Source organism: Candoia aspera, chromosome 6, assembly GCF_035149785.1.
Source record: "Candoia aspera isolate rCanAsp1 chromosome 6, rCanAsp1.hap2, whole genome shotgun sequence".
Lineage (NCBI taxonomy): Eukaryota > Metazoa > Chordata > Lepidosauria > Squamata > Boidae > Candoia > Candoia aspera.
In genome coordinates this window covers 5,099,999-5,126,347 of record NC_086158.1, presented here as the reverse complement: position 1 = coordinate 5,126,347, position 26,349 = coordinate 5,099,999, and the positions used below count along the sequence as shown (strand labels likewise).

The 26,349-nt window shown below is 43.8% G+C and overlaps 1 protein-coding gene across 5 annotated transcripts in view; it reads left to right on the top strand.

Annotated features, from left to right (window-relative positions):
• The window catches only part of ABCC5 (ATP binding cassette subfamily C member 5), a 528,771-nt gene extending 502,422 nt beyond the window's left edge, over positions 1 to 26,349 (top strand). For 2 of the 5 annotated variants that reach the window (XM_063306328.1, XM_063306327.1), the window contains exons 12-30: positions 1,998 to 2,069; positions 2,923 to 3,047; positions 3,570 to 3,642; positions 4,730 to 4,933; positions 5,687 to 5,830; positions 6,374 to 6,476; positions 7,171 to 7,355; positions 10,150 to 10,296; positions 10,620 to 10,749; positions 12,088 to 12,241; positions 13,461 to 13,589; positions 13,903 to 14,089; positions 14,657 to 14,746; positions 17,973 to 18,162; positions 20,749 to 20,908; positions 21,433 to 21,511; positions 22,000 to 22,113; positions 23,718 to 23,882; positions 24,788 to 26,349. In XM_063306328.1, coding sequence (XP_063162398.1) covers positions 1,998 to 2,069; positions 2,923 to 3,047; positions 3,570 to 3,642; positions 4,730 to 4,933; positions 5,687 to 5,830; positions 6,374 to 6,476; positions 7,171 to 7,355; positions 10,150 to 10,296; positions 10,620 to 10,749; positions 12,088 to 12,241; positions 13,461 to 13,589; positions 13,903 to 14,089; positions 14,657 to 14,746; positions 17,973 to 18,162; positions 20,749 to 20,908; positions 21,433 to 21,511; positions 22,000 to 22,113; positions 23,718 to 23,882; positions 24,788 to 24,889 — 2,553 coding nt within the window. In that variant the 3' untranslated portion in view covers positions 24,890 to 26,349. Of the gene's footprint in view, positions 1 to 1,995; positions 2,070 to 2,922; positions 3,048 to 3,569; positions 3,643 to 4,729; positions 4,934 to 5,686; positions 5,831 to 6,373; positions 6,483 to 7,170; positions 7,356 to 10,149; positions 10,297 to 10,619; positions 10,750 to 12,087; positions 12,242 to 13,460; positions 13,590 to 13,902; positions 14,090 to 14,656; positions 14,747 to 17,972; positions 18,163 to 20,748; positions 20,909 to 21,432; positions 21,512 to 21,999; positions 22,114 to 23,717; positions 23,883 to 24,787 lie in introns of all 5 variants that reach the window. The other 3 variants (XM_063306326.1, XM_063306325.1, XM_063306329.1) reach the window with 2 other exon arrangements.

Genomic DNA, 26,349 nt, shown 5'->3' with positions numbered 1-26,349 from the left:
AGGTCGTAAAACCAGGTCGGATTTGCTTAGCGATCGCTTTGCTTAGCAACTGAAATTCCAGCCCCGGTTGTGGTTGTTAAGCAAGGACTATTTGAACTATATTGTGCATTTTCCCTAGGTTTTGTAAAATGGTTTAATGCAAGGAATTAATTCCAGTTCTGTTGCTACCTGCTAGATTTATAAACTATAAGAAAACCCTGGAAAGCCAAAGTACATGGGGAGGAGTGGGAAATCACTGATGCCTCAAAGCAAGGAAAATGGCTTTGACTGAAAATGGGGACACAATAAAGACTCATGAAACCTATGGTTAAATATTTTTTTATGCACATTGAGGTTCCACTTTTTATTTATGTGAACAAAATAATAATAGATTTCCTTCCTTCTCTGCAAAGGTCTTTAGGGATAATGAATTGGATATGAAAGCTTGGGAAAATCTCTCATTAGCATTATAAATGCATTTGTACATTCCCAAACTATATGTTTTTTGTTGAGGGAAGCCTTTTTGTTTTCTTGTTCTGGATGTGGTTATAGTTATTTTTGTTGCTATGTTCCTCTTTTATTTTTAGTGCTTTGTTGATTGCTACATGCTTACAGAGAGTAACAAGAGTCATTTGATATAGACTGCAGTGCATTAGCACACTATGTTCATTTGGGCTTCTTGCTAAGGGTGGGATGCACTCGTTGACTCCTTTCTTTCCCTGGCCAGTGCAGCAGACAACTGTTACATGTTAGTTTAGGGCAGTGTTTCTCAACATTAAGACGTGTGGACTTCAACTCCCAGAATTCCCCAGCCAGCAAGATTGGCTGCAGAATTCTGGGAGTTGAAGTCCATATGTTTTAAAGTTGCTAGAGTCGAGAAATGCTGGTTTAGGGCCTGAGCCTAGGGCGCACACACTGCTTGCTTTCAGCCCTTGAGTGTGGTCATGGATTGTTTATACAGCTGGAAGTAATGCTGTGCATTGGATGGTATGCTAAGGCCTAAACTAATCAGAGCCAGCTATTTGCCAGCTATGCCAGCTGAGGGGAAGAACTGGCAGGTGCATGTAAGCCTAGGTAAGCTAAGGACAAATCGGTCCTTTGTGTAGCAACATTATTTTCAGTCCAATTAAAGATTTTATTTTTCAGAAAGTTAGGCGCATAGCAGAGATATGCTAGAGCAACAGTCTTATCACAGACTAACGCTGATAATATCAGGCAGCTGCATTTTCATTTATTAATGTATGCAAAGCCCTCTGTTCCACATAACTTCAAACAACTCAGATCATGTGTATAGTAAATAAAGGGACAGAATTGCCTCCCTTTCAGCGGTATCTTTGGGAATCAGCTTGACTGAGTGCAGGAGGACTTGGTTCTAAATGAATCTCCACAGGGTTTTGCTGTCCATTTAGTGTAGTTTTTCTTTCAAGGAGGCATTGACCGCTGGTGGCATGAGCCTAAAAAGCTTTACGCTTGGGGCTGCATTGAACAATCTCATCATCCACTAATACTACATACAGTGATTGGATTCTGTTTAATGTTTATTAAATATTGGGGCTGTAAATAGCATTACAGGTAGTCATTGCTTAACAGCCATATGTTTAGTGATGGTTCAGACTTAGGATGGTACTGAAAAAACCAACCTGTGACTGGTCTTCACACTTAATGACCATTGCAGCCTGCCCATGGTCATGTGATCACATTTTGGGTGCTTGGCAACTGGTTTGCATTTATGACTGTCGCAGCATCCCGTGATCGCCATTTTTGACCTTCCCGGCTGGCTTCTGGCAAGCAAAATCAATGGGGAACCGTGTGATTTGCTTAACAACCATGTGGTTTGCTTAATGCCTGTGGTGATTCGCTAAACATCCGCCACAAAAAAGGCCATAAAATCAGGTTGGATTCACTTAATGACCACTTTGCTTAGCAATTGAAATTCCTCTCCTAATTGTGGTTGTTAAGCGAGAACTACCTGTACTTCCTTGGGCACTAATTTTTTCTCCTTTTCTGGTCCAATCTAGGGGAAACTTGTTGGGATATGTGGCAGCGTGGGGAGTGGAAAAACCTCACTCATCTCAGCCATTTTGGGACAGGTGAGATACCATTACTTTTTTAAAAACCTATTTTTTTTCTAAGCTGTTGGTTCTTCTTTCCTTGTTTGTTCTTTGGCTGTGACAAAAGCATATTAAAGTTAACAGCAAATCAGTCTTGTTTTCCTAGTGCCCCTGGCAGGCATAACTAATTGCATTCCAGTGTGAAATTCTCCCTCCTCCCAAGCCTTGATAGCACAGAGAAGCTGCCTTCCCTTTAAATCGTAAGAACCAGGTACCAAAGTTGCTTCCAGCAGTCGGGACACAGCACTGATGTTGTTTAAACCTCTCCCGGCTGAACGGGCACAACTGCACCATTGGTGCGGTGACCAGCCTGCCTAGTCTGGGAGAGGTTTCCTGCTTGCTTGTGAATCATGTAAGTGGATGATTACATAGGAGCGTCATCCTATGGCCCAGGTGGCCCATCCCTCTGCATAGCGCCATGTTGATTGGGGAGGCCTCTGCCCAGGCAGAGGAGATGCCTGGTAACATCACATCCAGGGGAGGTCTCCTTGGCATGTGGTGCACCCCAGCCTACTAGCATCAGAGTCCCTCTTTGGTCGAGATGGGCAGTGACAGAAATTTGAAAAATAAATAAACAAACAAATAAAATCTCCAAGCCTGCTCTTTGAACTGTGCAACTGCTTCATAGGCATCTTGCTGAGGGTCCTTTCTTTGAGGGAATGCCATCTGCAAGGAGCCCAGGAATGCATTTTGGGATGTGATCGTTTAGCCTACCTCCAGAAGTGGAGGGGTGTGGGTGGGGAGGGAAAGAAGAGTCTGAGAGGGAGGGGAGGGAATTTCTCCACAAGACTTTGGGGCAGCATCATTGACAGACCTGTTGCTGCTGTTTCAGATGACTTTATTGGAAGGCAGCATTTCCGTGGATGGCACGTTTGCCTATGTGGCCCAGCAGGCCTGGATTCTCAATGCCACGCTTAGAGACAACATCCTTTTTGGAAAGGAGTTTGAGGAGGAAAGGTCTGTCAGCTGGAGTTACATGCACTTGCTCTCTGTGATGCAGGTGGGAAAGGGTGCTGGGGGGAGGCTGTTCCTGAACTGGCCTTGCAGCCATTCCGGATGGATAGCTTGTGTCCAGTAACAAGACTGTGATGCCCTGTCCGTGCTCCCCTTACTGCATGAGCGTCCTGCTTTTCACCTTCACTGGCCGCATTGAAATAAAACCTTGAACCAGGCCTTGTGTAACACGAAGCCGTGATTTAGCGTTAAGAATATGAGACTCAGTGAGCCTGGACTAAGCGCTGGATCCATACATCTTCCTAACAGTCACACTTCTACCTGGGCCGAAACCAGATAAATTTCTAAATGTCCCAATGTCATAGTCATATATATGAGGTAGATGTTCTAGATCTGTCTTTCACTCTTTGAACAGGCCCTGGGAAAATGCTGTGGGGGAGGAATTACTGTCCCAATTAACTTGGAATTGTTCTATTGTTGACTGCTTTTTAAAATATGCATATCCATCTATACATATATATTTAGGTACAATATGGTGTTGAATGATTGCTGTCTCCGACCTGATCTGGCTATCCTGCCAAACGGGGATCTGACTGAGGTAGGACTCTTGCTAGACAGTGCCAGCCCACAATTCTAGGAGGCCCATCTGTGGAAGGAAGACATGTGCAGCGCCTGGGCATTGATGAATGGCTTTGCTTGTTAACTTCATTACGTTCTTAATTGCTCTGAATATGTAATCAGTCTCTAAAATATGGGAGCTGTTTACCATGCTATGTCATTAATGATTTCATGGGTTAATTAAAAATAGCGATCAGGGCATGTCCTGGTTGTACTTTGAGGGGAGAACTTTGTGTTCCTCAATGTACAAAAAAGTAGGTACCTTGAGTGAGTGGTGAGTTTGGTAAGGTATTTATTGTTAAAGGAAAGATTTCTTGCTGGAAGGAACAGGTGCTGCTTGTTGTTTCAAATTAAGTTCAGTGGATGAGAATATTATACAGGGCTTTTTGAATGGCAGCACCCAAATTGTACAATTTCCTCCCAAAGAGGCAAGGGTCAACTCCATCTTTGGAGGTATTTAGGTAATAAAGACATTTCTCTTTTAAATGTTTTTGAAATGTTTATTTTACTCCTTTCTGCTTTTTAGGGCGATGGTTTTCATTTCACTGTTAATTTCTTAGGGTAAGAAAATAGTTGAAGAGACTTTCCGATAATTGATTAAACATAACTGAGTGTTGCCTTGGATGTACTTTCTGCTTCTCATCTCAGCTTAATTGTAAGGTCATGTACCTGCGTTGAAATCAGTGGATGCCCATCCACTGATTATTGCTGCTGTTCTTTTAAATGGGTATCTGCTGTTTCAGCTAATTGTATTTTATGTTTCTGTTGCTTTTAAATTTTATCTTAAAAGCTTTGTCTCAAAATTCTTTAAGTACACATTCTTTAAATAAATAACAGGATGCAGACATTCAATAGCCTACAGCACTGGATTGTTCGACTCAACAGGGAACTGAGTTTTGAATCTTTGCTATCAAATTCAGTAAATGTTTCAGGTCAGGCCTGAATTATTTGAATCCTGTTCTTTGAAAGCTGCTTTGAGTCTTTGGACACATGGCAGTATTGATAGGTAAGGAATGTGCCTTAAGTGATGCCCAAACAAATATTTCAGCAAGGCATGTTTTATTTAGATTGGTGAGCGGGGTGCAAACTTGAGTGGGGGACAGCGCCAGCGGATCAGCCTTGCCCGTGCGCTGTACAGTGACAAGAGTATCTTCATCCTTGACGATCCTCTCAGTGCCTTGGACGCCCACGTTGGAAACCACATCTTCAACAGTGCGATCCGGAAGCACCTGAAGTCCAGAACAGTTCTTTTTATTACACACCAGCTCCAGGTATGCTAACCGTGTCTGCTGCTGCCCTGTTCTGCTCAGGATTTTATTGGCTGAAAAATGTGTAACTTTTGTGGTCTAGAGCAGTGTTTCTCATCCTTGGGCGACGTCACGCTGTGTGGACCTGGCTGGCTGGGGAATGCTGGGAGTTGAAGTCCACCCAGCATAATGTTGCCAAGGTCGAGAAACACTGTTGTGGAGTAACTCTTAATTTGGTCAACCTAATTGAGTTACTGTTTTACAGAGGAAATAAATAGAGGATTTTAGCAGAAGTGTGTTTGAGAGTCCAAAGCAGCAAAGAGTGAGAAGGAAAAGCAAATAATTTGTTTACTGATACACAAATGTATATTCTGCACTTCTGGTGCATATGGACTGCTTATACCCCAAGTTATTGTGGGGTGGAAAGGTGGGAAGAATTTTTCCATGTGAAGAGAGGTTACAGGAGTGGCTGCTTCCAAGTTTAGAAAAATCTAGTGGCTTATTTAACATGAACATGAAGTGCTCTGACAAAGCTGGCTCAAGATGAAGAGATGAAAGCATTTCTTTGGCGCATAATCAAGTGCGTTATTAACCTCTTCTGCCTTGCAGGGTTGTGACAGTGACTAGTATAAGAAAAATGAAAAGGGGTGGGACTTAGGCAGAGTAAATCCTGTGGCGCATGGGAGTTGCGAATGGGTGGCCATACTGAATGAACGAATACATGAATGGTCAGTCTGCCTCACCGTCAGGGTTCCTCTTCTTTCAATCGGTCTTCAGTATCTTGTGGATTGTGATGAAGTGATTTTCATGAAAGAAGGTTGTATCACCGAGAGGGGAAGCCATGAAGACCTGATGAATCTCAACAGCGACTATGCAGCCATTTTCAATAGCTTGCAGCTGGGGGAGACACCACACATTGAGGTATTTATTTCTGTGCTAAGATTCCTGTCCCAAGCAAAAATAAAGTCATATGTGAATTATCCTGAAGCCCAGTAGCGTATTGTTACAAGCCATTCATGTAACAGCAAAATTATCGTACCAGCTTGTAATGTGTCTTCTGGACCAACCAGGATTCCACGTGCTTGTGAAAATCTGCCAGGATGAAGGCTGGGTAAGCCTCCGACTTCTGTGAATCTCCAGCCAGGGTTGCTGATGTTTCTATCATGCTTTTGGCCCTTCACTTGGCTCTCGTTGTCAGGCATATAAAAGAACAAAGATACAATAAACAACTGTTCAAATAAAACAAAGCATAATCCATGTTTTTACTCAGTGGCTGGTAGAAAGAGAGGGAAGTTTCTACTGAAGTCCGTCTTTAAAATGGCAGTCCTAGTATATGGGACAACTATTTATGGAGGCTATAGCCATGCCCTCTCCCCCCCTGGGGGGCAGAATATGCTTATGAAGCTCCCCAGTTTGCAAAGCTGAGGTTGGCTGAATCTCAGTTACCTCCTCTCCCTTTGGCAGGTTAACTTAAAGAAGACTGCAAATAGTTCATTGAAAAGACACCCGGAGAAAGGCACCAAAACAGGATCTGTGAAGAAAGAGAAAGTAGTCAAGAAGGAAGAAGGTACAGGTGGTCATCCAAAAATGCAAATGTAGCTTCTACCCACCTTGTGTGCATGCAAGTATTCTGTTACAGTTCAGTAGGTTCCAGATGGTTTTAGTGGTGATTTTAGGATCTGAACTCAAGATTTTTTTTTAATCTGTTCAATCATGTCCGATTCTTGGAGACTGCCTGGACAAGTCCCTGCAGTTTTCTTGGCAAGATTTTTGGATTTGCCATTGCCTCCTTCCTCAGGCTGAGAGAGAGCGACTGGCCTAAGGTCACCCAGCTGGCTTTTTGCCCAGGGCGGGACTGAACTCACGGTCTCCTGGTTTCTAGCCTGGTTCCTCAACTGCTACACCAAATTGGCTCTCGAGCTAAGATTAGGTCTTGCCTCTCCTTTACCCACAAAGACTGGCACTAAATTTGAAGCAGTGTGCTTCCTTGGTGAGTTTTTTTTCTTCAAGATGAGCAAAGGACTCTAAGCAAGAACTTAAAAGTAATTTAAGTCATGATTTCCCAAGTGTGGGAAAATTTAACCAGAGTTTAATTGTAGCCTATTTAGAGATTTTGGTTTGCTACATTTGTACACTGTCCATGTATATAAACATTCTCAGGGAACTCTGTATAATAATTACTCAGCAGTACATGTAGTATAGATTGCATTTGTTTAATTCTATCTGCTTACCCTCTTCCTCTGTCCATATGTGTGCTTTAGTTCAGCTAATGCAACTGGAAGAGAAAGGCAAAGGTTCTGTCCCCTGGTCGGTTTACGGGGTCTACATCCAAGCAGCTGGAGGTCCAGTTGCTTTCCTGACCATCATGGCGCTCTTTATATTGAATGTGGGCAGTACTGCCTTCAGCAACTGGTGGCTGAGCTACTGGATCAAACAAGGCAGTGGGGTAAGAGCAATAATATTTTTGAATTGCTGTTGGATTAAGAGAAGTCCCAAGATCCCTGTTCTGTTTGTAAATCAGGAAGCAAATAATATTTATTTATTCATTCATTCATTCATTCATTCATTCATTCATTCATTCATTCATTTATTCAATTTATATAGCCGCCCATCTCAGACCAGTGACTCTGGGTGGCTTACAATAATAAAGACAGACAATAAAAACGATACAAAAAATTAAATATAAATATTAATACAGCCGAGAGATCTTAAAAGCCATTGGTGTTAGCAGAGCCATGAAATGGGGCCCTTCACACACTCGGGGCCCCAGGCCCAGGCACAAAGCCAAGTCTTCAGGGCCTTCCGAAAAGCCGAAAGGGTCAGGGCCATCCAAATTTCTGGAGGAATGATGTTCCAGAGGGCAGGTGCTACGGCTGAGAAGGCACGCCTTCTAGTTCCTGCCAACTAGTTCCTTGGCTGATGGGACCCGCAGCATACCCAACCTACTAGATCGAATTGGACAGGCAGAAAAAACTGGGAGAAGACGGGCCCTTAGGTAACCCGGTCCCAAGCCATGAAGGGCTTTAAAGGTGACAACCAGCACCTTGAATTACATCCGGAAGTACACCGGCAACCAATGCAGCTCACGTAGCAGTGGTGTTATGTGCGTCAATTATCTGACTCCATTTACTACCTGTGCAGCCACATTCTGCACCAGCTGAAGTTTCCAAATGCTCTTCAAGGGCAGCCCCATGTAGAGCGCATTGCAGTAATCCAGACGGGAGGTCACGAGGGTATGAGTGACTGTGAGCAGAGCCTCTCGGTCCAGGAGTGGGCACAACTGTCATACAACCCGAAGGTGTGCAAAGGCTTTCCCTAGCCATGGTTGCCACCTGCTCTTCCAGCAGGAGCCGTGAGTCTACAGGGACCCCCAGATTGCGCACCGGGTCCGTCTGGGGCAGTGCCACCCCATCCAGGACCAGTGATGGAAAAACCTTGTCACCGGGAGGCCCACAAACCCAAAGCCACTCAGTCTTGCTTGGGTTGAGTCGAAGCCCACTGCACCCCATCCAGGCCCTTACAGCCTCCAGGCACTGGGTCAGGACATCCACGGCATCACTCAGACGGTCTGGGGTAGAGATATAAAGCTGAGTATCGTCAGCATATTGATGGTACCTCACCCCAAACCGTTGGACCACCTCACCCAGCGGCCTCATGTAGATGTTAAAGAGGGATGAGAGACTGAGCCCTGCAGCACCCCACAAAGTAGGGGTAGAGCCCTTTGAAGCTGCTGTGCGACCACTTTCTCAACAACCTTCCCACACAACCTTCCCACACAATATTGTTGTCATGTGTGTTAACTGTTGCTGAGCAAATGGTGCACTATTAGCAGGATGCTGGAGCTAGTCTCCTGGTTCGCAGAACCAGTGCACAGCACCAGGACAAATGCTTTAAAGATTTCTCTTTGTGGGATCTGTGGTCCAAAAAGGAAGTCTTCCCAAGAAAACTGGGAAAAGGGCACGATAGACACAGCAAACTTTATTGTCTAGTTAAATGTGTCCAAAGTCCAGTGGTAGATGTTTCCCAGTCATTTTTCTCACGCTTTTTAAAAAATTCAGAATCTTTGAGAAACCATTTCTTACTATTTTGTTTAGATTGCTTTGAAAATCATTTAAACAAACACCTGAGATGGAAGCCAAACATCCTTTTTATAGCCCTGGTAATGGATTGCCTCTTCAGTTTGAAGGTGGTGTCAGCAGGAAGGCGCTCTCCACGTTGCCTGTAGAGTACGCTGGCATCATGTGCTATAGTCACATTTACACGGAGACAATTAGTGCGTGCCATGCTGTGCTCGTGAACAGCCACATTCATTTTGTGCACAATGCAGTGTGTGCTGAGATTCTGTTTTTATCTGTCTTCACAACTTGATGACAAATGATCACCATCATCATCATGTCTTCATTCTAACTGAACAAACAAACACGAACTCATGTCAGTAAATGTTAGGTTGCATAGTAATATTACATATGTTTAGCAAAATCTCCTGCCAATCAGCATAGAATTAATACTTTGCACTTATAAAATATTTTGAACTTTCAGATTATCTTCTTGTTGTAGTATTTGTATCAACCCTGTAAGATAGGTCAATATTATAGCCAAATAAACATGTAACTTACTTAAATTGATTGGGAAGATTAATACATAGTTGGTTGATTGGGAAAAGATTTGGTTAAGCTGATGGTGATCCTGTGTGTAATTAATTTAGAGATCCAGTAATCAAACTGTTCATGACTATTTCTAGGGAAGCTTTAATACTGAAGCAGTACCAGGTTTCTGGGAGAAAGCTCTGTTGGTCCTATATTTAGAAAGAGCTAGGAAAAAGGATGGAGAATGCTGTAAATTCTAATAACACCAAATGTTCTCAAGATATTGCCAGTCAAAATACATTAGAATCAAGTGGGTTTTATAATCTTGGAATAATTAAAAATAAAATGAAACTAAGGACTCTAATCTGATTTGGTGGTTTGGCTTAAATAAATGTCCTGAAGTTGTCAAAGGCCTATTAAACAAACGGTTGCTCTCCTTTAAAACATGGTTTATTCTAGAAGGATAAGTTTGAGGGGAGTTCCATAGTGTGAGGAATCTTCAACCTTACTTTTTTTAAGTATTCAGGCAAAATTGTGGACAAGGTAATTATCTGCAGATTCCTTAGCTGTATTTGTGAAATGGGCCAATGTGTATCTTATTTCTGTCTTAACCAACTGGTCTTTGGGTTTTGTTTTTTTTAAAAACAAACACAGAACACTACTTTGATGCTGGGGAATGAAACCGTGGTGAGCAACAGTATGAAGGATAACCCTCATATGCGTTACTATGCTGGCATTTATGCACTCTCAATGGGCATCATGCTGATTCTGAAGGCTGTTCGTGGGGTTGTCTTTGTCAAGGTACGTATTTGTGTGGGGAGGAGAGAACAAAATAATTCCTGTCTCTTTTTCTCATCCTGCTGTTTCAGACAGCAGACTGCTCCAGTGAAAGCAGCTGCCTTCGTTTCCTGATTCCTCCTTCCATAGCTTGGTGTCATCTCAGAAACTATGTTGGAAGACATTCGTCATGTATTTCCTTTCACAGCTCTTTTGGTGGCTTCTCTTGCCTAGCAAGGGAGGAAAAATACTTTCTGGGGACTGCAGTCCCTTCTGATCATTTGTGAACTTCCTTTTAAAACTCCTATGTGCCTAGCTCCAACAGTCCTCTATTATGGCCATTACAGGGGACGTTAAGGGCCTCATCCAGGCTGCATGATGAGCTCTTCCGGCGGATTCTTCGTAGCCCAATGAAATTTTTCGACACCACACCTACAGGGCGTATTCTCAACAGATTCTCCAAAGATATGGATGAAGGTAATAAACTCTCATTCTGTAACCTGTTTGTGCTAATACAGTCTGGAATCTCCAGGGAGAATGACCAGCAACCCCAAACCGCAGAACTCCGTGCTAAACGATAACTGCTTTTTCAGCCTCTTCAATTCCTTTGAGTTTACTGGGCTCTTCCTACAGATATTTCATTGTAGGAAGAGAAGCAAATTTAGATCACACCAGGAACCCAACAATTGAACGCTGAGCTACATTATTCTTTACTACAGCATCCTTTTGTTTTGTCTGAATGTTACGGAAACTACAAAAACCTGCTTATAAAGTGAGTTCTTCCAAGTCTTTTGCTAACTTCTAGTAGTGAAATTAGCAAGCCCAGGAAAATGTATGAATTGCTCAGAGACAGAAGATTGATCTCTGATGCAGTGGTTAATCTTTGCTCATAGTGCATCACAGCAGCTCTTGTGATGTCTGCCAGAAGTTCAAGGTGAGTACCTCTTGTAACCAAGCTTTCCATTTAGGATGTTTCAGGTGTAATCTGGTATATAAAACACCAACATGGTGTTGAGGATCAGGTGTTGGTCTAGGACCACAGACCCAGATTCAAGTCCATCCTCAGCCATGGAAGCTCTCTGGGCGATTTTGGGCCAGTGTGTTACACCAAGCTTACCTAGTCAAGTTGTCGAGGATAACAACTGTAAGAGGGTGTGCCATGTATTTCATCTTGAACTTCTAGAAGAAATGCAGGTTATAAGTCGAAGAAATAACACGATTAATGAGGTAGAGTTATTTGGTCAACTCACTGATGTCTTTTCACTGGAGAACGACTAATGTTTGTCCAATTGCATATAGCTCTTAGTGAAAGCATGTGAAGGTGTTTACCATTCTAGGCGGGGCTTCCTAAAATAGTGAGGGCCAGTAGCCATTGGAACTTTGGTGGGGCTGGCAGTCTGGCTTCTGAACACTTGAACAGTCCAACTGATGAAAGCAGAAGGAGAGTCCTGAATGAATCTTACGTGTGTTGGCCTTATATAGAAGAAGATTTCTCTCCCTGGACAAGGTGTTGATCCCCCCTGTGTTGTGTATATACACAGGATACTATTATATTTTTGTCCTGCCTTTTTTATATATGAAACAAGGCAAGAAACTCCTATTTTCCCCGCAACTACCCCGTGAAGTGGGTTGAGCTTAGGGTGACTGGCCCACAGTCACCCAGATGGCTTTCAGGCCTAGGGGAGGCCTAGAACTCACACTCCTGGTTTCTAGGCCAGCACCTTAACCGCTACACCAAACTTGGCTCTCTATATTGTTCAAGTTGGTGAGGATTTTAGTATGCCCTAATCTGCTATCTCTGTCCATCTCCTCCAGTTGATGTCCGCCTGCCATTTCAAGCTGAAATGTTCATACAGAATGTCATCCTGGTGTTCTTCTGCGTGGGAGTGATCTCTGGTGTCTTTCCATGGTTCCTAATGGCAGTGGGGCCTCTTGTGGTCCTTTTTACCATTCTTCATGTTGTATCCAGGTAACAGCAGCAATTGTTCTAGGTTGTTTAAGTCAGTGTTCCCCTTGGGGTCTTCCATAACTCTGTGCTGGAGCAACTTCATTGGTTGTCAGTTGCCTGCCAAACCCAGTTCAGGTTGCTGATACAGGTGAATAAAGCATTGCATGGATTTATAGGACTGCTTATTCTCATGAAGTCTGGCCTGCACTTGCGTCATCAGGGAGGCCACAGGTGTATTTGACATCTCCTGTACTTTAGAAGAGAGTTCAAAATGCATTCCTTTTCCCAGGCAGTTGTATGATCCTGTTTGCATTTTATCTGTAATAGTTAATTTAAAAAAATAAAAAAAAATTATTTTCTGTACCTTGTTAGCTGCCCAGTGTAGTTGAGGGGCTGAGCAGCCTATAGCTACAAATGTTAAAGTGATTTTAAACAGGTTGCTGGGCCAGATCATCAAGTTAGAAGGGAACATTTAGACCACAGAAAGCTCAGTGCAAGAGTCCCCACCACCACAAATTCCAAATGATGGCTGTAGACCTCCACTGAATGGAAGCTGACCACATATTTGGGTAACAGGGTAATGTTCCTACTATTAGGAACATTCTAACATACTGTCAGAATCTACCAAGCCATTATTCTGTGTCCTGCCCTCTGGGATGAGGTAAACACTGACCTTTTATGGGATATCCTTTTAGGTATTGGAGGAGTGCAATTATATCCTCCTTCAGTTGTCTTTTCTCAGGGCTAAACATACCCATCAATCCTTCCTTCCGTCTTAGTTTCTAGTCCCATTTCTAGTCTTCGTTGCCCTTCTCTAGTCTGTTCCATTTTCTCTAAACTGCACACGGTCCTCACGGTAAGGTCAACAATTACTTTGATTGGAAGCTATTTGGAAACTCTAGTTCTGCTGAAGCAGCCTGAAATTGTGCCTCCCTTTACTGCTGCACATCCTACTGCTGGTTTATATTCATTTTATAACTATTTACTGTCCTTCGCCTATTGCGAAGCCACCAATCCCCAGCTCTTTACCTGTACATTTGATTAACTTTTGCTCCCTAGGTGCGTAATTTTGTAGTTCTCTCTGTTAAATTTCAGCTTGTTATTTTCAGCTCATTTCTCTAACTTCTTCAATGTCACCAAATCATTTTTATGTTTACTTCTCTTTTCCAGGACGCTGGCTATCCAACCCAATTTTTTTGTTAGATCTCTCACTTCCAATTGGTTGCTTTTTTGTACGCAGAGTCTTCATTCGGGAGTTGAAACGGCTGGACAACATCACACAGTCTCCATTCCTCTCACACATCACGTCGAGCATTCAAGGTCTCTCCACCATCCATGCCTACAATAAAGGAGAGGAATTCCTGTTCAAGTTAGTACTGTCTCTCCTTTGAAGCACAGTCCTATCTCGCACGCAACATATAAGCCAGGAGTTTCAAGCTTGGGTTTATTGAGCAAGTCATCGTGGCCTAATTCACTCAGAATGCAAGTTCACCTATTACGCCAATTTAGAAATAGTAAGCTGTAGTTTGGGCTTAATATTTCAGGCCAATCGGGCCACTACGTTCATAAGCTGCTGACTTAAATTTGGTAGCCATCACGTCCTTCGTGTTTTGTGAAATTTCTCCTCCATCTCAGGTTAGAAATGAGATATTTCCATTGCAGATATTTTCTCTTTCTTCTAGATACCAACAACTGCTGGATGATAATCAGGCGCCGTTCTACTTGTTCAGCTGTGCAATGCGCTGGCTGGCTGTCAGACTGGATGTTGTCAGCATTGCCCTCATTACAACCACCGGCTTGATGATAGTCTTAATGCACGGCCAGATCCCGCCGGCTTACGCTGGGCTTGCCATCTCTTACGGTGTTCAGGTGAATGCTTCTTTTGCGTGTCAGAACGAAGCGGCAGGTTGGAGCTTCAGCTGGATTAGCTTTGTATTAGAGGCTAACAGGTAGCACCCTTCTGATGGCTCCTTTGTCCATCAAATCCCATGATGCTGACAGCAGTCTAGTGGTAACACTGCGGGGTATTGATGAGCATCCTCCATTAAAGTCGCTTCCTTGGAAGAGAAAGTGGCTGCGGACAAGAAAAACGGGAACTTTTTCTTGTCCACAGCCACTTTCTCTTCCAAGGAAGCCACCTCGAGGTGTGGCTGAGGAGGCAGCAGGGTGAATAAAGTTAAGTATATCTTTTGGTGGTGCTTGTGCTTTTACACACAGGCCACTTAATGGAGCTCGACCACTAAGAAGGAATGGACAACCCTTGAATTTTACGACCCAGCTGCCCTTCCTTCCCATGAGAATGCCCCAGTTACTGCACTGACCGGGTGGATTAAGTTGTTCCGTGAATAATCCCTTTGAGGTTTTCACAGCTAACAGGTTGATTAATTAATGCAGCGTAGTGGTGGTGCAAGTAACAGTGGTTTGTTTCCTTCTCAGTTAACGGGGCTGTTCCAGTTTACAGTCAGGCTGGCCTCAGAGACCGAGGCCCGCTTTACTTCTGTGGAGAGGATTGACCATTACATCAAGGTATTTAAGCATTCCGTCCATTGCCCAATATTTTCCTTGGTGACCTGTCTCTAGAAAAGTGCTCCCCGCTCCTGCTGCCAAACTCTAATTGATTTCTGTGGTATATTCTTAAACCATCCAATAATAGAAGTCTCTAGGCAGTGTACAAATTAAAGATAAAATTAAAAATCAAAAGGACAGAGAGTAATGTCAGCAATGAAATGGTGCAAAAATCTGAAAGATTCCTCAAATGCCTAAACAAATTATTCATCTGGAACCAAAAAAAGAATATAATCTTAGCACCAGGCTACCATTTCACAGATGAGGTGCTACTCTTAAGACCCAGTATTAGCCTCTCACTGGCCCCCAATAATGAAGGGGGACTCAGAAATTCTACTTGAGGAACATTTAGAAGCACCCCCTTGGGAATTGTATTGGGGAAATACAGGTAATCCTTGCTTAATGACTCTTCATTCAGTGACCTTTCTAAATTATGATGGTGCTGAATGAGTGGTAGTTATGACCGGTCTTTGAAGTTATGGCCATTGCAGTGTGCGCGCACACACCCCTGTGGTCACGTGATTAAAATTTGGGTGCTTGGCAGCCCACCACATTTATGTCTGCAATGTATGCTTCAACTCCCCCACCTGCCTTTCTCCATCCCCATCTCTGCCCTTACGAATGCCCTGCACTCCTACGCCTACCGCCCCCCCAGCTGACCTTCAGCATTATCTTCTTCCCGCTGCTGACGAGGTGTGCCTGGAGGCCTCACGAGGCGTTGCAAAGGGCCAGCAGCTGTCTTAGCTGTGTGTGGCTTGTCAGCAGCAGGAGGAAGAAGACAGCGAAGGTCAGCTGGGGGCGGCAGGGGTAGGCAGCAGAGTGCAGGGTGGCCAAAAAGGCAGAGATGCGGGGGTGGGATAGGCGGGTGGGGGAAGTTGAAGTGGAGGAGAGTGTGGCAGGGCAGCAGAAGCATGAGGTCCTGGCCTAATGACTGCTACTGGAACTGCCATCCCCAAGCGGTGCAGTCACATGATGTTTCACCTAATGACTGCTTTGCTTAGTGACAGAAATTCTGGTCCCAATTAAGGTCGTTAAGCGAGGACTGCCTGTAAGTCAAAGCTATCCTCTTTAGCTATACTCTCATCTGAGTTAGCTATAGCAGTGATTTTAACTGTTTTTATAAGATTTCGTATTTTTTGGGTGCTGTTTGGGATAACAGGTGGGATATAATTTGTGTCAGTAAATGCAAAGGCTAAAATCAGCTAACTGGGCCTAGAAATAGACATGCAACTAATGTGGGCTGCAAAATTCTACTATGTTGTCATCATACTGTGCACTCTGTATTATCTGCTTAGCTGACCTGATTTGGATTAGATGAAGTTTCTAACCCATGTTTATTGGCAGCTCCTAAATTTATTTTCCTCATAGGGTATTATAAGCTGCCTCGGGTCTTAAGGTATACAAACCTGGTATACAAACCTGAGTAAATAAAGAAATACATGAAAGAGAACTTTGCAATAATATTATAAAGGGAAATTACTGGAGCATGGATAAAACTGTCTTTATCTGCATAGAAGTCTGGTTGGCTAATTAAAGCCATCAAGGACCCTTTTGTAGGCAGAATGATCTGCAAGATGGATGGGATTTGATATCTTCTGTGAGAGAAAGTTTGACTTTAAGATATTTTGGGCTATTATGTGCGATGTTCAGTGTGCTGAAAAAAGCAGTGGTTTGCCTGAGAAATAATCAGTGGTTGACTCCTGATCTGTACTGGTTCCTCCAGCAAGCCCATTGCTAGGCCCTCGCTTTAGGGCAACCTTTCCCCACACCTCCCCTAGAGCATTCCATAAAAGCTGCCCCTTCTAGCTCCCTAGCATGTAAACACTGGTTCCTGATGACACTTGCTGCTGATTGTGCCAAGTTGAAGAGCAGGTGGCAGCCGTGGCCAGGAGAGCCTTTGTGCAGCTACGTGCTGTGCACCAGTTACGCCCCTTCCTGGAGCGAGAGGCCCTTTGAACAGTCACTCATGCCCTTGTTATCTCTCATATAGACTATTGCAATGCGCTTTACATGGGGCTACCCTTGAAAAGTATCCGGAAGCTTCAGTTGGCCCAGAATGCAGCTGCGTGAGCTGTTTTTGGTGCCCCCAGAAGGGCACATATAACACCGCTGCTGCATGAGCTGCATTGGGTACCAGTTTGCTTCTGGGTCCAATTCAAGGTGTTGGTTATTACCTTTAAAGCCCTACATGGCATGGGGCCAGGTTACCTGAGGGACCGCCTCTTCCCCATTACATCAGCCCGTCCCACCCGATCATGCAGAGAGGGCATGCTGCAGACCCTGTCTCTAAGACAACTTTGTTTGGCGGGGTCCAGGAAGTGGGCCTTCTCTGCAGTGGCGCCCGCCCTATGGAACATGCTGCCCTGGGAGGTGAGATTGGCCCCATCGCTCCTGGCCTTTCGGAGGAGTCTGAAGACCTGGTTCTGCCGCCTCGCTTGGGGCAGAGAGGGGAATAGATCTACGTGGGGGTGGCCGCTATAGACCACTCCTCCCACACTTGGACTGTTTTCGATTCTTTCGCCACTTGGACTTTTTATCTTTACCTTTATTTATATTATTTATCAATGTATTTTTATACTGTGTGTTTTATGGTTGTTGTTTTTAATCGATTGTTGTAAACCGCCTAGAGTCCCCTGATGGGAGGAGATGGGTGGGGACAAATTAGATAGATAGATAAATAAGTAAGTAAGTCTTTCCAGCTTTACAGGTAGTCCTCCATTAACGACCACAATTGGGATCAGAATTTTGGTTGCTAAGCGAAGTGGTCATTAAGTGAATCTGACCAGATTTTACAGCCTTTTCTGCTGTGGTCATTAAGCAAATCACTGTGGTCATGAAGCGAACCACATGGTTGTTAAGTGAATCACACCGTTCCCCATTGATTTTGCTTGCTGGGAAGGTCAAAAATGGCAATCGTGACTGTGGGACACTGCAGCAGTCGTAAATGCGAATCGGTTGCAAGCACCTGAATTGTGACCGCGGGGACACTGCAAAGGCCGTAAGTGCGAGGTCTGGTCAGAAGTCGGTTTTTCAGCACCGTTGTAAGTCCAAACCATCCTTAACAAATGGTCGTTAAGCGAGGACTACCTGTAGTCTATTAAGAAGAATCATTCCTAGAATGTTGTCCACAGTTGACATCTTTTCTCTTCCCTCTGCCACCTCCCTCCCCCCCCACACTGATTCCAAGACTCTTTCCCTGGAGGCCCCAGCTCGGATCAAGAATAAGGCTCCTCCTCCAGACTGGCCCCACGAAGGAGAAATTATCTTTGAAAATGCAGAAATGCGGTATCGCGAGAGCCTGCCACTTGTCCTCAAAAAAGTATGCTTCACCATCAAACCCAAGGAGAAGATTGGAATCGTGGGGAGGACGGGCTCAGGTAAGGTGGGGGTGCTCTAGCCCCTCCCATTTAGATTTTTAAAAGCTCACTGGAGCCACCTTGTGGGGCCTGGAAGTGGAAAAATACTGTTTCCAAAGAGGAAAAGAACAGCAACTACCATTTTCTGTGCCAAAATAAGTTTTATGGAGATGGCTGTGACTAATTCACATTAGCCAGGGTACATGTGTGCTCAGCCAATGCACAAGTCCTCCTCATTGCTTCTCACTGAAATACGTCCCAAAAATGTCCTTGTTTCGGTAGTCAAATGATACCTGGAATTACAGGTAAGCATGGCCTGGGAGAACAAAATGAAGCAGGACATAGGCTGGTAGAATTTTGCCAAGACAACTCACTCTGCATAACAAACACTCTCTTCCAACAACCTAAGAGACGGCTTTATACATGGACTTCACCAGATGGACAACACCGAAATCAGATTGATTACATCCTTTGCAGCCAAAGGTGGCGGACATCTGTACAGTCGGTAAAAACAAGGCCTGGAGCTGACTGTAGTTCTGATCACGAACTTCTTCTTGCACAATTTAGGATCAGACTAAAGAGATTAGGGAAGACGCACAGATCAGCTAGATATGAGCTCACTAATGTTCCTAAGGAATATGCAGTGGAGGTGAAGAATAGATTTAAGGGACTGGACTTAGTAGATAGGGTCCCGGAAGAACTCTGGACAGAAGTTGGCAGCATTGTTCAGGAGGCGGCAACAAAATACATCCCAAAGAAAGAGAAAACCAAGAAGGCAAAATGGCTGTCTGCTGAGACACTAGAAGTAGCCCAAGAAAGAAGGAAAGCAAAAGGCAACAGTGACAGGGGGAGATATGCCCAATTACATGCAAAATTCCAGAGGTTAGCCAGAAGAGATAAGGAATTATTTTTAAACAAGCAATGCGCGGAAGTGGAAGAAGACGATAGAATAGGAAGGACAAGAGACCTCTTCCAGAAAATTAAAAACATCGGAGGTAAATTCCAGGCAAAAATGGGTATGATCAAAAACAAAGATGGCAAGGACCTAACAGAAGAAGAGATCAAGAAAAGGTGGCAAGAATATACAGAAGACCTGTATAGGAAGGATAACAATATCGGGGATAGCTTTGACGGTGTGGTCAGTGAGCTAGAGCCAGACATCCTGAAGAGTGAGGTTGAATGGGCCTTAAGAAGCATTGCTAATAACAAGGCAGCAGGAGACGACGGCATCCCAGCTGAACTGTTCAAAATCTTGCAAGATGATGCTGTCAAGGTAATGCATGCTATATGCCAGCAAATTTGGAAAACACAAGAATGGCCATCAGACTGGAAAAAATCAACTTATATCCCTGTACCAAAAAAGGGGAACACTAAAGAATGTTCAAACTATCGAACAGTGGCACTCATTTCACATGCCAGTAAGGTAATGCTCAAGATCCTGCAAGGTAGACTTCAGCAGTTCATGGAGCGAGAATTGCCAGATGTACAAGCTGGGTTTAGAAAAGGCAGAGGAACTAGAGACCAAATTGCCAATATCCTCTGGAGAATGGAAAAAGCCAGGGAGTTTCAGAAAAACATCTATTTCTGTTTTATTGACTATTCTAAAGCCTTTGACTGTGTGGACCATAACAAATTGTGGCAAGTTCTTAGCGGTATGGGGATACCAAGTCATCTTGTCTGCCTCCTGAAGAATCTGTATAACGACCAAGTAGCAACAGTAAGAACAGACCACGGAACAACGGACTGGTTTAAGATTGGGAAAGGAGTACGGCAGGGCTGTATCCTCTCACCCTACCTATTCAACTTGTACGCAGAACACATCATGCGACAAGCTGGGCTTGAGGAATCCAAGGCTGGAGTTAAAATCGCTGGAAGAAACATCAACAATCTCAGATATGCAGATGATACCACTTTGATGGCTGAAAGCGAAGAGGAACTGAGGAGCCTTATGATGGTGAAAGAAGAAAGTCATTACTCTTAAATAAATATAAAAAGAAGAATAAGAATAAGAATAAAATCCAGGCGGCAGGAGAATCTGATAAAGTCCATATGTGGGAGGAGTGGGCTAAGGTACCAGCCGTCCCCCTGTAGAACCATTCCCCTCTCCGCCCCAAGCGAGGCGGCAGAGCCAGGTCTTTAAATTCCTCTGGAAGGCCAGGAGCGACGGAGCCAACCTCACAGAGCATTCCACAGGGCAGGGGCTCCTGCAGAGAAGGCCTGCCTCCTGGACCCCGCCAGACGGAATTGTCTTACCAACGCACATTATTCCTTACACCATGGCTGTGTATAAAGACTCCAGACTCCTACATAGTCATGGATTCTGGATGTGTCTATTTTTTTTCCTCATCTTTCTCTCTGCATTTTTCTTTTGCATAATGTCTACTGCATCGTAAAGCCCTCGTTTTAAACTCTAAACTGCCTTGGATGTACTGGCCAATAGTATTAAAAAGTAGCAGATAATTTCTTTTTTGAAACAGCTGCTGAAGCTGCTTCTGTGATAGTGATGGAGTAAATCACATATTTGTTTTTTTCTAATTTGTGAATACAGGCCAAGCTTGCGCATTCCTCAGCATGACAGCTAACTGTGACCCTCCTTGCTTTTTCCAGGAAAATCCTCTTTAGGAATGGCTCTGTTTCGCTTGGTGGAACTCTCAGGAGGCTGCATTAAAATCGATGGAGTGAAAATCAGTGACATTGGCTTGGCAGATCTTCGGAGCAAACTTTCCATAATTCCCCAAGAGCCAGTCCTCTTCAGTGGCACTGTGAGGTTGGTACAAGATTATAGCAAAAGAGGGGTGGGGCGGGGCGGCGCGGGGGGGACTGCCTTCTTGTTAGTCATGAAAATGAGCTTACTGAGAGAAGTAATTCTGAAACTGGGTCCACAGATTGTGCTAAGCCACAATTTGCTTGACCAGAATTGATTAATCTTTATTGCCAGGCCATTTTTAGTAGTTACAAACTACGATGGCTGGGTTCATACAACAGGTTAATACAATGTTTCTCAACCTTGACAACTTTAAGATGTGTGGACTTCAACTCCCAGAATTCCCTAGTCAGGGAGTCGAAGTCCACACATCTTAAAGTTGCCAAGGTTGAGAAACACCCAATTCAACTAACCATTCTGCTCCTCCTTCCTTGTGTTCACTCTACTTTATACAAGATAAAATATCCTTGAAGATAGAATGTCCTTCTTACCCAAGAACGAATTGTCCTTGAATAATGTTTAGTTTCCATGGTTTATATTTTGATGGAAACGGGTAGTGATTTGCTATTATATTTTTGCTCCTTTAGATCTAATTTGGATCCTTTCACACAGTACAGTGAAGAGCAAATCTGGGAGGCTTTGGAAAGGACTCACATGAAAGACTGTGTAAGTGCAGGAGTTGATAGCCAAATTCCTGTCTGCTCCAGTGCCCCACTGTGGTCCTAACGGCAAGACCTTGCCAACTTTTCTGCCGTTTCTGTGATAGTTGTTGGCTTTCTTCCTCTTTCCAAGTAGTATACACATCTTTAAAAAAATGTCTGGCTTACAGATGCTGAAACCTTCATTCTCAGAATCACCTTCACTTCTAGTGACATACCAGGTCAAATATTGTATGCACTCTTGATTGGACTGATGTAACCTACTTTGGAATTTTCTAAAAATCAGCAGTGTATAATGCTTGCTTTATTTTGGGTATCTTCTTTCTGTATTCTGTTCCCACCGGTGGAAAGGATTTTATCTCTTAAGACGAATCAGAGGTCGATTCTGTCATTGTTGCAAGTTCATAACTCATGGGTTCTGAAAAGATGGTGGAGCATCTGCAACCATTAGTAGCCGCGTGTTTGATCGTGCTCTATTACTTTGTTCCCACTTAGATTTCTCAGCTGCCCATGAAACTTGAATCTGAAGTGATGGAAAATGGTGAAAATTTCTCCGTTGGGGAGAGGCAGTTGCTTTGCATTGCCAGAGCCTTGTTGCGTCGTTGTAAGGTGAGCGTTGTGTAGGAAGTTTCTACTGTTAGAGAAGTCTGTCCTGAAAATAATCTTCCATACTTTATTTTAACTTTGTCCCAAGTGGCAGGTTGGTTTCTTCTACCAGTCCAGCAGGATTCATGTTTAGCTTTCTGCGAATTGTCTAGGCAAAGTTTCAAAACTTTGTGGGGTCTGGGAGAGGTTTGTTCTTCAGCATGACTCACTCACATATTCTTTTTCCTGCTTTACTCTTTAAAAACTTCTCTGGGTCCTTGTGGGGTTCAGAGCAATTCTGGGAAAATGAAATGGCAGCAGGGGCTTGTGTTGAAGTGCTCCCTGTCCTAAATTTTGTTTTTGTAATTTAAATCACAAGGATTATATTTGTTCAGGGAGGGTGTAGGGCACTCTGAGATGCCACATGGTTAATTCCTGGCCTAGGATTAATATTGGTTTGATACAACCCTAACCCAGTCCAACGAATTAGGGGAATGGGAAGAATATTCTTCTGTTTGGTTACTTTTGCAGAAGAAGCTGTAGGCACTAACCTTTTGCAAAAGGAAGAATTCCTTCACACACTTATATGTCTGGAACTGAGTGTCAGGTGCAGCAATTTAAACGTTTTGCTCTTTTTGTGGCACTTTAAAGCATATGCTTTTGTACAGTAGGCCACCGTCTGCCATGAAAGCTTAACATTATAATGAATGTATTCCTTATAAATAAAAAAAATCAGCCATTCCCTTCAAAGATGGAGCGGCAGTCATCAGCTCTGTGAATTTTGAAAAATTTGTGTGCTGTGCTTGCCTAGTTCTTACACCAAGATTACCAGTGCATGATGTAACAAGGGGCTTGGATTTTCAGGCAGCTTGTCTTGGACCCCGACACTGATTAGGGCTGAGAGGGAATGACTGGCCTAAGGTCATCTGTTGGGTTCTGTGCCTAAGGGAAGACTAGAACCCGGGTCTCTCAGCTCTTAGTTGAGTGCCTAAACCTCTACACCATGCTAGCTTTCCAAATACATACTCAGTGATGGCTGTATATTATCTGCAGCCCCAGACAGCATTAAGCCTCTTGAACTGGGAACACAAATGCAGGGTTCCTGTTGTGCTCCTGTCCTGCTTATGGGTTTTCTGAATCCTTGATCAAAGTGGAAAGATGATATGCTGTTGGCCTCAGGAGCATCCATGGTGCATCTGTGTGTGCCAAAAATGTCAAGATGGTGGCCACATGGTTGGATCCCTGCCGTTTTAATGGGCATCATGTGTAAAAAAGAGGCAAGATTTTGATTGCAGAGTCACGTCTGACATCTTAACTCTTTTGGCCCCCTTCCCTCCTGCAGATGTCCCTAGTTGGCCTGATCCAGCATTGTTCTTTTAATGTTTCTTCATCCTTCTTCAAATTTTTTTTTTTACTTATTGGTAACTTGAACATTATTCTCAGAATAGGCTAAGCTGTTATTAGTTAAATGAAAAGAGCTGTATTCCATGGTGCCCCCCAAGCCCCTCTTCTCACTTTCAACATTTTAGGTATTTCATTTTGTGTTCTGCTAATCTTTTAATCATAATGGAGGTACAAAGAAAGGATTGTAGCTATGTTTTTAATGAAGTCCATGCTGTGTTCCACAGATCTTGATCCTGGATGAAGCAACAGCTGCTATGGACACCGAGACCGATTTACTGATCCAAGAGACTATCAGAGAAGCCTTTGCAGACTGCACAATGCTGACAATCGCTCATCGTCTGCATACAGTTCTGGGCTCTGATCGGATTATGGTACTGATGCAAGGACAGGTGAGCCAGCCACAAACTTCTTTTTCTTCTACAAATTACCATAGAACCGGGGTTTTCAAACCATGGATCCAGGAGCCATTTCTCAAGGGGTGGCAGAACTCTGCAGCTCTCATATAAATAAAGGAGTTCTTGCAAGGGAAATTTGGTTCAAATCCTAGTCATTTAAAAGCAGCTGAGCAATGAAGCAGTCTTCCTTGTTTGTAATGTAAAAAAGCTCTTCACAGCAATGTTTCTAAAATGTTAAGTTTCCCTGGAATTAACCTAGACTCCTAGTGACTTTGAGGGACGCGGTGGTGCTGCGGGTTAAACCGCTGAGCTGTCGATCGGAAGGTCGGCGGTTCGAAACCGCGCGGCGGGGTGAGCTCCCGTTGTTAATCCCAGCTCCTGCACACCAAGCAGTTCGAAAACATGCAAATGTGAGTAGATTAATTGGTACCGCTTCGGCGGGAAGGTAACGGCGTTCCGTGAGTCATGCCGGCCACATGACCACAGACGGGTCCTTAGGGACAACGCCGGCTCCAAGGCTTAGAAACGGAGATGAGCACCGCCCCCTAGAGTCGGACACGACTGGACTTTACGTCAAGGGAAACCTTTACCTTTTACCTAGTGACTTTATGGATATGTCCCTGTACTTCTCATGGCAGCATTATGGAAATGATGAGCCATTGCCTTCTTCCAAGATATTTCCTGGTGGTCTCCTTTCCAAGCACTAATAAACCACACCGCTTAGACTCCCCTCCCCCCGAGGTTAGCTAAGAGTGGTACTGTCACTTGCTTGGCCCTTGAACTTTAATCCTTTATCTAAAATAAAGGAACAGGAGATCTTTTGGTCCTTTTTCAACAGCAATGCTATTTACTTCTGTAATGTGCTGTATTTCACGAACTTTCTCTTCCGTTTGTTTCAGGTGATGGAATTTGATACTCCATCCAATCTTCTGTCCAATGAGAATTCCCGCTTCTATGCCATGTTTGCTGCTGCAGAAAATAAGGTTGCTGTAAAGGGCTAAAATTCAGGGCAAAGTCACTTTAATACGGAGTGTAATTCTTCTCTGCCTGTGGCAGGGGGTTCCTCCTCCTCCATTTCCATGTCTTTCAAGCAGGTTGTCTTTTCACCTTTAATTTTTTAGGATCGTGGGTCAAGGCTGAGTTCTTTTTTTAAGAAAAAAAGTACTGTAAGGAGAATTCTTTATGGTTTTATTATGGTATTTATTTCATATTCTTCTTACTAATTTTTGCTATTAAATGCACTCTACAGAATGGCTCAGGGAGCCATGTTATAAATGTATCCAGAGGCCTATATTGAAGCTTTATACACGTAGCTATATCTATACAGAATTCTGTACATAGCCTATATTTACAGTGGAAATGTAAGCTGTTTATTTTATATTAAAATGAGCGCTGTGGTAATACCAGTGCATATTCTTTTCTATCATTTTTTTTGTACCGTTGAACGGGGTTGGGAGTCTGGCTTTGGCCAGGCTGCACAGGACTCTTGCCTGGTTTCTTGCAATCAGGTTCGGTCTCCGTGCTGGATTTCCCCCAACTTCCTTGCGTGGCCCCCCTCCCCTCCTCCCCATTTTCGTCGTCCTACACAAGGGGTGTGGGCCCCGATGAGACGGCAGAGGTGCATCCAAGCAGTCAAGGCCCTTGACAAACCGTTGGGACGGACAGATAGGTACCACGGCCTCCCATGGTACTGTCCCCTGGAGGGATTAACCTCTTTTTCCTTCTGGGTGATTTTGTTAGTGAACTCGTATCTGTAGCAGTAAGTGCAGAGCCACCCACAGCTCAGGTACCTTCAAACCCCTTGCCATTCACTCAGCTGCAATAAAGATGGCACTGCCAGTTGGCTGGCTGGTATTTTATCAGATGCAAATTCAAGCCACTCCCCTTTTGCTAAGCAAAAGCACCTATCCAGAGCGTGCGGCATTACTCCTAAGCTACAGCAGCGAATCTTCTTCAGACTGGACCCTGCTACTTCCTACAGCGTTTCTCTGCTAAGTTGCAGATTTAGAGATGTTAACGCTTACTTTGGAAAGTTCTCCAGATATTTTGATATTTTTAACAGTTATCCATTCACCCAACTCTGTATGTGCAAACTTTTGCTCCTGCATACTTGTTACTGAAATTACTACATCCCCAACACCTTGCAGCTTTCAGCAGGCCACCTGATCAGGTTTGACACTGGTGTAGGAAATTTTATTTTCTAATTTTAAAGAGACCTACCTCAGGTTGCTGGTCCTGTGTTGTACGTTACCATGGTTACTGTACACCATCTGTGTTGTAAGGGACCTGTAGCCCAGACGGGCATGGTCAGTCTTGTAATAGCTGTTTCAATTGGTCAGCACTGCATGTTTGTTGGTTTGTTTTTTTGTCCAGGTGGACATTTTATAGCCTTAGCATGTTTGCAAATTGTCTTGTCAAGACACATCTGCAAGTGAATAAAGATTATTTTGGTTTTTGTAAA